Source organism: Dendropsophus ebraccatus, chromosome 15, assembly GCF_027789765.1.
Source record: "Dendropsophus ebraccatus isolate aDenEbr1 chromosome 15, aDenEbr1.pat, whole genome shotgun sequence".
Classification (NCBI taxonomy): Eukaryota; Metazoa; Chordata; class Amphibia; order Anura; family Hylidae; genus Dendropsophus; species Dendropsophus ebraccatus.
Window position 1 is genome coordinate 53,769,129 of NC_091468.1, and position 12,613 is coordinate 53,781,741.

Genomic DNA, 12,613 nt, shown 5'->3' on the forward strand with positions numbered 1-12,613 from the left:
GGCACGTACCGGCCGTGGCAGCAGCAGGAGCTGTATACCGGAAAAAAAGCACTTTAATCACCCGGGCACGTGACAGGCACAGGCAGGGAAGTAGTCATCTGGGCGGCTCCCTGTCTGTGTCTAGTCACCGCTCTCTGCCTGTCAGAGCGCTACGAGGGGAAGAATGACAGGTAGAGACGTCCCTTACTGGCCTCTCTGCCTGTCAATCATCCCTCTGAGCACGCTGAGAGCGGTAACTAGACACGGTTGGGGAGCCGCCCAGATGACTACCTCCCCGTCGCTGCTTATCAGGCGCCCGGGTGATTAAAGTTTCTTTTTTAGGGCAGGGGTATACAGCTCCTGCTGCACGTACCGGCTACGGCTGCTGCAGGAACTCTATACACCGGTTCAGGGAACCAAATCAGCCCGATTGGGATGATTGGATCCCTTTAAGGGTGCGTTCACACGTACAGGATCCGCAGCAGATGCTGCAGATCTTGTACATGTGAACGTACCCTTAGGCTAGGGCTGGGCAATTAATCAAATTCATTAGATTAATTCCCCCAGAATTTTAGAATCGATTTGATTTCTTGTGAAAATCGTAAATCCGCTGAGATACAGTGTGTGTGAGGCTACCCTTAAGATCTGTTGTGGGCTGGTTGAATTTCTTAGTTACCGATTCCTGATGTGCGAAGAGATATGTAAAGTTATTATTAAAGGAAGCGACTTGGCCATAAAGTGAATAAATCTCCAGCGGTCTTAGCTGCGGTAATTCTCAGTCTGTCATCATTCATCAGCCGCACATTACACACTCATTACTGCCTCACAGATTGACCAGCGATATTACATACAAACATCCCCAAGGCCTGGACCAAACAGGAGACAATCTGGGCCTGGATCTGATTATTAATGTACAAATAGATGAAGGTAAATATCACGGAGAAACCAGCGTTGTGTTTACTGTCATTAGCAGAGGATTTGCTGGTGATCCGCTTTCTATGGCCTGATCTAATATCCATTATCACATCTCAGGGTGCCTCTCGTCTCCACCATTGCCTTATGAACTATTTGGCTGTAATATGAAATTACAACTGTAAGTCTGGGGTGGGAACAAAAAGATTCAATGAGGGTCTGCACTTGGGATACTTTCTAGTTTCTCTCCTTTTCCTGGTATAACTGCTGTAGTAATACAAAATATCCACTATACCACTGCTTGCTGTAGGGTTGTCATGGTAGATTCAACATGAAGAAAAAAATCCTGGCACTCACCAATACTTTTCTTTTATTTATTCAGAGCAAATGCATCAAGTTACAATCGGTATGCGTTTTAACCAGGCTAAGCTGATGAAAATTATTGGTGAGTGCTGGGATTTTCTCTACATATTGCTGGTTTCCCCACCACGAGCACCAAGACCTACGGAGTGCCGTCCTTCTCCTTCTACTACGGTAGATTTATTTATTTGATGCATCTGCACTAAGTAAATGAAAGAAAATTATTGGTGAGTGCCGAGATTTTCTCTACATATTGCTGGTTTCCCCACCTTGACCCACAGAGTGCCGTCCTTCTCCTTCTACTACGGTAGATTTAACATGGACATGTGTTTTAGCTAGGCTTAGGTGACCTAAGCTGATGAAGGCCATGCCTGGCTGAAACATGTACTGATTGTAATTATTGATGCATCTGCATTAAACAAATGAAAGAAAATTATTGGTGAGTGCCGAGATTTTCTCTACATATTGCTGGTTTCCCCACCACAAACACCACCGACCCACAGAGTGCCGCCCTTCTCCTTCTACTACGGTAGATTTAACATGGACATGCATGCTGTCCAATCAAACCAATGCCACATGATGAAAGGGGAGAGGCTGGGAGCAATTAGGCTATGCAAGGGTTGGCACTTCATGTGGCTATACATGGCTTCCCCTCATAATATCAATTTATTGCTGGGCTTCTCAGTAACCCTTTAAAGTGAATCTGTCAGGTTCCAAATGCTGAAGATGTTAGATAGCTGTGCGTGCAAGACACACAGGGGAATATTTATTAAACATGGTGTAAAGTGAAACTGGCTCAGTTGCCCCTAGCAACCAGATTCCAACTTTCATTCCTCACAGACTTTGGAAAATGAAAGATGGAATCTGATTGGTTGCTAGGGGCAACTGAGGCAGTTTTACTTTACACCATGTTACCTTTCGTATATCTTCATGGTCTGTCTGTGCTTCTATAACATAGAAAATGCTCTTATTCTCTGGTATAAAAAGAGTCAAAGAAGTGTTTGTAAGTGCTGACGGCTGTAATGCCTCTTTGCTCCTTCTCCCATCCCTGCTTGATTGACAGTCAGATGGAAGCCAAGGCCTGCTTCACAACCTCCTATCTGCACATAAGCACAGAACAGGAATAAAATTTAGAAGCACAACTCAGCTTCCAGCTGTCAATGTAGAATGGGAAGGGGAACAAGGAGGCATTACAGCCCTTAGACCTTCTTCAGTGCTTTTGAAACACTTTGATGCTTTATACCAGAAAATAAAGGCACTTTCCTACATACTGGAAGCACAAATGGATATATGAAAGGTACCAAGGGGGAGATTTATCAAACATGGTGTAAAGTGAAACTGGCTCAGTTGCCCCTAGCAACCAATCAGATTCCACCTTTCATTTTCCAAAGAGTCTGTGAGGAATGAAAGGTGGAATCTGATTGGTTGCTAGGGGCAACGGAGCCCGTTTCACTTTACACCATGTCTGATAAATCTCCCCCAAGTGTCTCTATGTTCTAAGAGCTACGGTATATAACTAGCGTAGTTCAGAAGGTGAATTGCAGCTGACATTCTTTTTAAAGTCAATACTATTGCATTTAGAGGCATTCAGGTCTATGAAGTGTATAGCTGTGTATATGTATAGTTATTATGTATGTATCATTTTTCTATACAATTTTGTCTCCCCTTATAATTCATAATAAAGAATGAATCCATAAATTATTTACACTACCAATATATATCATTTATCGTCATCTAGTAATAATAAATCTCTCTTGATTGTGATTTTTCCCCCAATTTTTTAAGCAACACAAGAGCAGGTATTATTGAGCCCATGGACTTCTGGGAGGGAGATTAGCGGCCTTACAGATCACTAGCACACCTTCATTCTTCTTATGCACAGAAGCCTTGAGAGTATTTCATTAAACAATTATTATTCCGCACATATAATGCTCCAAGGCTGACGGATGAATGAATCACATGTATAACAATGCAACATGTACAGAGTAGAGCTTTTCTACATTCATATCAGGAGCAATACATTCTGTCTTTAAGTGCCATGACTGCTACAGGGGTTGTAAATGGGGACTAAACAGATTTCGCCATATTAAACGCAGCTAACATGGCATTCAGTAATAAGTGGAACATGTACTAACAGCTCAACCTGAACATTACATCCTCACAATTTTCTCCCCCTGCCACTGGTAGGACCAATTTGCTAACATGTAACTTCAGGGCTGTGTGATTCACTCACTGCCTTGTTCTCTGTCTTCTTAAAGGAGTTCTATGTACTTAAAAAAATTAAACACTAGAGGGTTAACAGTTTGTGCTCTATGTATGTGAATATATTAATTTACAGTCATATAGATGTATAGACTGGAGTTAATTTTTCATAGTAAGACAGACCCAGTAGTCGGCCTTGCAGATCAGTCTGAAGAAGCGCACATGAGTGTGTGAAACAGCTGTAGCCTGTTTTAGTGGGAGACAGCGTCCCCGCTTACCTGCTATGATGTTGCCTGAGACTTAATCGAGTAAAGCCTGAAGTTATGGTGAGTGCCATCTTCCTGTCTATTTTTGAAATTTTTATAGTAAATAGGAGGCCTTTTTTGAGTTTTTGGTTGCCAGGGTCTATTGAATGAATACCAAAGTTTTCAGACTGCAGACAACCTACTTTTTTTTTCCTGTGGGGGTCTTAAAGGCTATGGAAATGGTCCTAAAGGCCATGGAAATCTTTGAAATGGAAAAATATATTTCTTACCTTTTTGTTTTACTTTAATTTAAAAATAAGAGAAACAGATCACTGATCTCGGGGAGACCAGCCAAAGATAACACTGCCGGATGATGCGCTCAATGCATTGAAATCCTAGGTGCATTACTCCCTGGGAAACATGAATATGCAAAAAGGAAAAGCCTGTGGAGCCTCATTTAAAAGTCTGGAAACACAGGACTAGCCAGATATCCCTCCGGGAAGGACCCATCCAAGGGGTGGCTCCTGTAGGGAAACCACCATATTAAGTGGCCCTATAAGTCAATGTAATGACAAGGGAAAAACCAAAGCCAGGTATCCATACACATACAGATGTTTCGGGGTGCTGCCCCTTATCAGTGTAGACCAGGGGTGGGGAACCTTTTCCATGTCGAGGGCCGGTCGGGCATTAATAAAATCATTCGAGGGCCGCATACCGTGTGCGGCAGTTAGTAGGGTGGGTTTGCAGCACCCGGGGCAAGGCACAGTATTGTTCCAATAGTGCCCCTGCTATTGTAGTTAACCCCCCCAGTGATGCCCCTTGTAGTCTAGTTAACCCCCAAGTCATGTCCCTGGTAGCCTAGTTAACCCCCCCAGTGATGCCTCTGGTAGGCCTAGTTAACCCCCATCAGTCATGTCCCTGGTAGCCTAGTTAACCCCCATCAGGCATGTCCCTGGTAGCCTAGTTAACCCCCATCAGGCATGTCCCTGGTAGCCTAGTTAACCCCCATCAGGCATGTCCCTGGTGGCCTAGTTAACCCCCATCAGGCATGTCCGAGGTGGCCTAGTTAACCCCCATCAGGCATGTCCGAGGTGGCCTAGTTAACCCCCATCAGGCATGTCCCTGGTGGCCTAGTTAACCCCCATCAGGCATGTCCGAGGTGGCCTAGTTAACCCCCATCAGGCATGTCCCAGGTGGCCTAGTTAACCCCCATCAGGCATGTCCCTGGTGGCCTAGTTAACCCCCATCAGGCATGTCCCTGGTGGCCTAGTTAACCCCCATCAGGCATGTCCCTGGTGGCCTAGTTAACCCCCATCAGGCATGTCCCTGGTGGCCTAGTTAACCCCCATCAGGCATGTCCCTGGTGGCCTAGTTAACCCCCATCAGGCATGTCCCTGGTGGCCTAGTTAACCCCCATCAGGCATGTCCCTGGTGGCCTAGTTAACCCCCATCAGGCATGTCCCTGGTGGCCTAGTTAACCCCCATCAGGCATGTCCCTGGTGGCCTAGTTAACCCCCATCAGGCATGTCCCTGGTGGCCTAGTTAACCCCCATCAGGCATGTCCCTGGTGGCCTAGTTAACCCCCAAATAAAAAAAATAAACATCCCACTTACCTTACCTCCGCTCCCACGCTGCCCATGTCCTCTTCTGTCCCAGGTCCTCTGTGCCGGTCTTTCTCCTGCAGGCGGTGCGCGATGAAATGACGTCATCGCGCGCGGCCCGCAAGAGACTGAAGACACGCGCCGCTCTGCTGGGGAAGAAGCCGGCATAGACAGCATCCTCCTGTGTACGGCAGCTGTCACAGACACCGGAGGATGCTGTGTATGCCGGCTCCTTCCTCCTCCAGAGCGGCGCGCATCACAGGGGAGCTGCGGGCCGCCTGCCGCATCGGGAGGTCTCAGGGGCCGGATGCGGCCCGGGGGCTGGAGGTTCCCCACCCCTGGTGTAGACAAACAGATTGCTGATCTCAGGGAGACCAGCCAAAGATAACACTGCCTGCTGCTAGCTAAAGCGCTCAATGCAGTAAAATCCTAGGTGCATTTCTCCCTGGGTAACATGAATATGCAAAAAGAAGAGCCTGTGGAGCCTCATTAATGGATGGATTGATACCTGCCTTTGTTTTTCCCTTGTCATTACACTGACTTATAGGGCCACTTAATATGGTGGTTTTGGTGGTTTCCTTACAGCAGCCACCCCTCGGAGGGATATCTGGCTAGTGCTGTGTTTTGAGACTCCTAAATGAGGCTCCACAGGCTTTTCCTTTTTGCATATTCATGTAACTTAAAATACTGTACCACATTTAAGTATGCAATCTCTATTTCTTCATTCATTCATTCATTTTCAGATTCTTCTCATGGCAGCGTTCTCAAGTAATTTATGCTGGATTAAAAGGTCTCTTTGTTCAGGCATCTACAGTTTGCTGTGTGAGCTCTATTTTCTCTCTCTATACTTGTACACAGTTTATGTTATTCTCCCTAACAAATGCTTTTTGTGTGCTAGCCTCCTTTCTACAGCCTGTGTGAGCTGTCCTTCAAGGTTTCTCTCCCTTCTGTCCATCCTTTGTGCACAACCTATTCTTCTTTCCAACTAGCACCTACAAATTGTCTTAGAGCATATCTATGTACCCAAAATAATCACAACAAAATCTTTGGCTTAAATCAGACCATTGCCCATGGTCTTTTGGGCTACGTGGAATTGTTAATGCGCAACTATAAAATATTTTGACCTTTCAGTTTTAGTTAGCTTAGGTCATGATAAGACTTTTTGCAATATACATTAATAACCTAAAATGAACAGTTTTTTAAATACATAAGGCTGATTATGCCCTTACAGCTGTGTCTGGCTCTGACTTATTTCTGCATTCCTGCTGGACACGCCCCCTCCCTGGAGATCCATCCTGAGTGTACAGACTGTGACAGGAGGATCAGATAACAGCCCTGACACAGAGAGAAACAGAAACAAAACCTCCTCCCCCACCTCCTAGCAGCACGCTCTCCCCTTCCCCTTACAGAGATCACATAGCAGAGCTGAGGGTGTTGTTTGTGAGGAGCAGCGCAGGGGAGGAGATGGATGGAGGGACAAGTACTTAGTGCTTCAACAAGGAGGGACCTCCCAGCCATGACCCAGCCAATGTACTGCATGAGGGAGAGTGGGTGAGTCACTGAGGGGAGGACTACAAGTCCCAGCACAACACGTCTGTAGTCCTCCCATAGTACATATAACACTCACTATCAGATGTCTGCAGCAGGTGCCCCCACCTCCATGGCTGACATTATCCTACAGTGTTATGAGAGCAGATGACTGTATCTAATCCCACTGTGTGTGATACCATCTGCTGGGGCTCTGTATCTAATCTTACATTGTGATACTGTATGCTGGGGCTCTATCTGATCCTGCTATGTGTGATACATCTGCTAAGGTGCTGCTCAGTGAATGGAGGGACCCAGCCAGGGAGATGAGGGATAGGCCACGCCCACTTTGTCTCAGCCAGGAGAAAAATTCATTTATTCCTCTGAGCCAAACAACTGGGGATATCTCAGCGAGTGTACATGCTATCAACGTCAGTTTAGGGCTCTTTTTAAAAGGTAACACGAGGGCTTTTTATGTGAGGAATTTCATTTTTTGGCTACTGAAATTATAGTTACGCTTTAACCCCTTAGCGACCCATGACGTATCTGATACGTCATGGTGCCGCTCGGGGTGTTCAGAGCGGGGTCCCGCTGGGACCCCGCTCTGAACGGCGCTGATCCCGGCTGACACGTGCAGCCGGGCAGTGCCTCTATTAGCCGGCGCGGGTCCCGTTGCCGCGTCGGCTAATTAAGCCTCTAAGTGCAGCTGTCAAACCTGACAGCTGCACTTAGAGGCTTAGGTAAACACATCCCTGGTGTCTAGTGGGACGGATCTCCCCCCCGCGATGCGATTGCGGGGGGGAGATCCGTTCTTCTGCCCGTGCCGGGCCTCAGCGTCAGAATGACGCTGATCCCGGCTCGGCAATAGATTGCTATGGCCTGCAGCAGGCCATAGTAATCTATGACCGATCTAATCGATCTTTGCTGTGTATATACACAGCATTGATCTCTATGAGAGATCATTGCTGTTTATATGCAAGTCCCCCAGGGGGGCTTCTAGTTACAGTAAAAAAAAAAAGTAAAAAAGTGTTTTTATTAATAAAAAAATCCCCTCCCCTAATAAAAGTCCAAATCACCCCCCTTTTCCCTTTTTATAAATATAAATTAATAAATAAATAAATAAATAAACATATTTAGTATCGCCTTGCGCGTAAATGCCTGAACTATTAATTAATCACATTCCTGATCTCGCACGGTAAACGGCGTCAGCGCAAAAAAATTCCAAAGTGCAAAATTGCGCATTTTTGGTCGCATCAAATCCAGAAAAAATGTAATAATAAACGATCAAAAAGTCGTATATGCGCAATCAAGGTACCGATAGAAAGAACGCATCATGGTGCAAAAACTGACACCTCACACAGCCCCATAGACCAAAGGATAAAAGCGCTATAAGCCTGGGAATGGAGCGATTTTAAGGAACGTATATTTGTTAACAATGGTTTGAACTTTTTACAGGCCATCCAATACAATATAAGTTATACATGTTATATATCATAGTAATCGTAACGACTTGAGGAACATGCATAACAAGTCAGTTTTACCATAGGACGGACGGCGTAAATGCAAAACTCCCCGAAATCAAAACAAATTCGTTTTTTTTTCAATTTGACAGCGCAAATGATTTTTTTCCGGTTTCGCAGCATATGTTATGGAAAAATAATGCCTGTCATTGCAAAGTACAATTGGTTTCGCAAAAAATAAGCGCTCATATACGTCTCTAGGTGAAAAAATGCAAGCGCTATGGACTTTTAAACTTAAAATGGAATAAGCAAAAGCGCAAAAACGAAAATAGGCTTTGACCTTAAGGGGTTAAATCACTCTTTATTAGAAAAGATGTGGTTCTATTGAAATTTCAAAATAAAAACTTATAATAAGAAGAAATTAAAAGAAATGGGAAAGAAATCACCAACTGAGGAGAGGTCAATGATCACCATAGGATTGCTAAATGAACAAACAAATCAAATACATATGATAATGTCCAAAAAAATAAAAAAAAACATTTTCTTATTATTCCCCAGATACACTGCCATTGACTTCTGCCATGAGAATATGAGAAAGAATTAAAAAGTATGCCCTAGATTATTTCAAGTCAATGGGGGAGATTTATGAAAGGGTGTAAATATACACCTGGTGTAAACTGCCTACAGCAACCAATCACAGCTCAGCTTTCAGCTCTGGTAAAATATAAGAGGAGTCGTGATTGGTTGCTGTTGGCAGTTTACACCCTTTCATAAATCTCCCTTAATACGTATAAGCGTTCTGCAAACCGTAATACAGACAGACAGGTAAACCAGACAGCCCAATACCTGAGTGAAGTTGATAGTAAAGATGGCATGTGATCGACTGCTCACATCATTCATTCCAGTAGCAGCTGTGGTTCTATTGATATTCCCAGCATCCATGAGCTCCTCCACGTCACTGTAATTCTGAACTAAGTGCTTAGACAAATCTGCAAAGGTGAGGAGAAAAAAAGGTGTCAATAAGGCATAAAACGCTATTCATACCATGGCAAAAATTCCGCGGTGGAATCCCGCCAGCCTCCGTGTCATACTGGCAGTCTATGGGAGGCTCGCCCACCTCCTCTCTCCGCGCGGAAAAATTGACATGTCCATTCTTCTGAGCGGAGAGAGGAGGCGCGCAAGCCTCCCATAGACTGCCCATTCTACGACGCGGAATTCCACCAATTTTACTCTGTGTGAACGGAGCCTAATACTTAATCGGTACCTTCAACATATGGCCCTTCTTTGGGGTGTTCTCGAACACGTAAATTAAAGGTCTTGGATGACTTTCTTCTCAGTAGGTCTCTTACTCTTTCATTGTAAATTTCTAGGTAGCTGAAAAAGATGGCGTAAAATACACAATGAAACAGGCACAACGGGCAAGATGTGCTAAACATTCGGGGGAAGACACATCGTATGATACCGGCCGTTCTGTGACCCGGCCGTGTCACAGAACGGCCGGTGTCAGTGAAGATCCTTCCGGCCGGTACTGCAATGATGATCTTCCCTTCTGTTAAATTGGGATGCGGGCGCATCCTTGTGCGACTGCATCCCAATTCACCATTGCACATAATGGAGAGTGCGGCCGGAGCCATTGTGTGAACTGACATGTCTGTGCGGCCGCTATTCAATAAATAGCGGCCAAACAAAGTTTTTCCCACGGACGGTTGGAATCCGGTGTACTATGCGTATACTCTCCGGCCGGGATTCCATTCATTCAAATCCAACGTATCTTTTGCATAAATCATGGCCGTTGTTGCAATAACAACGGCCGTGATTTATGCAAAAAGATACGTTGTGTGAACATGGCCTTACAATGTGGCACAGGCTGTGGGATAAAATGTGGAGAAAAGTCCAATACACCATTTTCTGGACAGGATTTATTTATTAATACAATATATGTAATAGGAAAGCACTGTCTATTCTGTGAGATGTGACCGGGCAGCGCAGCTTATAGCTCTCTCATGCAGCAGGCAGTGTTATTATCTAGAAAAGAGACACCATGTCAGAACACAATGGATCAGTCATTGGGGTCTTTAGGTTTCCACTGATGTCTGGCGGGTGATGGGTCTCGTAATTCATCACTTTCTATTTCCTATGATGGAAAATTACAATCGGGAAGATGGTGCTCCCGGCATCCTTTTCATCAAATAGGTATAAGAGCTTTATGAGGAATTGGCAGATTTTTCGCTTTATAACACGCACTTTTTAGCAAGAAAATATCTGTGCCCATCTGTCCATATGTATGTAGCAGAGCTGTGTGTGTCTATGTATGTAGCAGAGCTGATTGTGTATGGGGGTGCAGCAGAGGTGAATGTGTCCATACAGCTGTGTGTAACTGTACGTATGTTTATGTAGGAGGGATGTGTTTTGATGTAGCAGAGCTAGGTGTGTGTTTTAATCTAGCAGAGCTGGGTGTGTATGATGTAGCAGAACCATGTGTGTTTTGATGCAGCAAATCCAAGTGTGTTTACTGTAGAGTTGAGTGTATGTATGATGCAGCAGGGCTGTGTATGTGTAGGTATAATTTACTGTCGTGGAGAGTGTTAAAGGGGTTATCCAGTGCTACAAAAACATGGCCACTTTGCCCCTACTGTTTTGAAACTCTGTTCCATTGAAGTAAATGGAGCTTAATTGCAAACTGCACCTGAACTGGAGACAACAGTAGGGGGAAAAAGGGGCCATGTTTTTTTGTAGCGCTGGATAACCCCTTTAAAGTGGCTCTGTCATTTCAGTAAGCTTTGATACCTTCACTGCATTAACCCAATTAGACCACCAGGGAAGTTTATTAACATGATTTTTTTCCCCCTGTTTTCTGTTGTCTAAACCAGTGGTGTATCTTATAAAGCAAAATATATAGTAAATAAAATACATGGAGTACATGGAGCTGGGATAACTTAAAGTATACCTGTCGTTTATTTATTTATTGTTTTTTTTTTTTCAGAAATCAATAGTACAGGCGATTTTAAGAAACTTTGTAATTGGGTTTATTAGCTTTTTTTTTTATTAGAAAAAGCATGTTGAAGCTCTCACCCCCCGTCTTCATTGAGTGGGGGGGGGGGGGGGGGGTTGCAGGGAGATGGGACATCAAAATAGGACAACAAAGAGTTAATATACAGCTACATCACCGGGCTATCTCCTCTGACAGTCAACACTGACTTCTCTGACCTCTAAATACCGCTCCCACTGTGTAGTCCTTTGTTCTCTGCTCTTTGCTGGTGACTAATCCCCCTCCTCCCCTCTCCATAGAACAGACAGGGCCCTGATGCACAGTAAGAGAGGTCCAACAGCACTCAGTAGATAAGTCAATCAATATAAGTAAGAAGTAACGGATGCACGCCTCACCAGACTGGATCAAGTCCGACAGCAAACCTCAATAAGTGTAGAGACAGCATCCAAAAATAGTGAAAAAAAGTGTAGCTTTATTCCCCAAGCCATGCAACGTTTCGGCTGTATATCAGCCTTTCTCAAGCATGATATACAGCCGAAACGTTGCATGGCATAAAGCTACACTTTTTTTTCACTATTTTTGGATGCTGTCTCTACACTTAATGAGGGCCCTGATGCAAACTAGTCGAGATTTCCTGATAATGAGCAGTGGATGAGAGAGAGGAGGGGGGGACCTGGGGAAAGTCTTTTTGAATGCAGATAATAGCATATTTGCCTAATAAACCCAATTACAAAGTTTCTTAAAATCGCCTGTACTGTTGATTTCTGCAACAAAAAAAATTAAACGACAGTGACACTTTAAGTATCTATGAAGCACATTATATTATAAGGCTATATAATGTGGACAACCCCTTTAAAGGAGCTAAACAGAATCCACCATAAGATTACATTCACAGGAGACTTTGTTGTGTACAGTACTGTTAGGTGTGTGGCACTTCCACTAATATCTCACACTTACCTGACTTCTGTACGAAAAGATGCATCGCCCTTCCTGGTGACGTCAGCGATCCTACTGAACAATCCTTCACAAATCCTGGGTATCAGACCAGAATCCCCCTACAAAAAAATGTTGGACATGGACGTCATGTATGACATAGCAGTCTCCACATCATGCCTAACCCCGCAACACTAACACCAATAAACTGAAGAGATTTGATCAAGCCTCTCATGCATAGCTGTGTCTAGGAAAGCTGAGCGATAGGCACTATGTCTAGACATTTGACAAGGGCTATCATCCAGCTTTCTTGAGTCCTGAATGGTAAAACTGCTTTGCCATGAAGAAATACACCCACCATACAATACAAATACATATATCAGTTGTTTAGGAAAGCTGAACATT

The 12,613-nt window shown here is 44.4% G+C and overlaps 1 protein-coding gene across 4 annotated transcripts in view; it reads right to left on the reverse strand.

Annotated features, from left to right (window-relative positions):
• The window catches only part of KIF16B (kinesin family member 16B), a 244,720-nt gene that overhangs the window by 198,888 nt on the left and 33,219 nt on the right, over positions 1–12,613 (reverse strand). For all 4 annotated transcript variants that reach the window (XM_069955207.1, XM_069955205.1, XM_069955206.1 and 1 more), the window contains exons 5-7: positions 12,233–12,330; positions 9,551–9,660; positions 9,133–9,275 (exon numbers count right to left, since the gene is read on the reverse strand). In XM_069955207.1, coding sequence (XP_069811308.1) covers positions 9,133–9,275; positions 9,551–9,660; positions 12,233–12,330 — 351 coding nt within the window. The remainder of the gene's footprint in view (positions 1–9,132; positions 9,276–9,550; positions 9,661–12,232; positions 12,331–12,613) is intronic.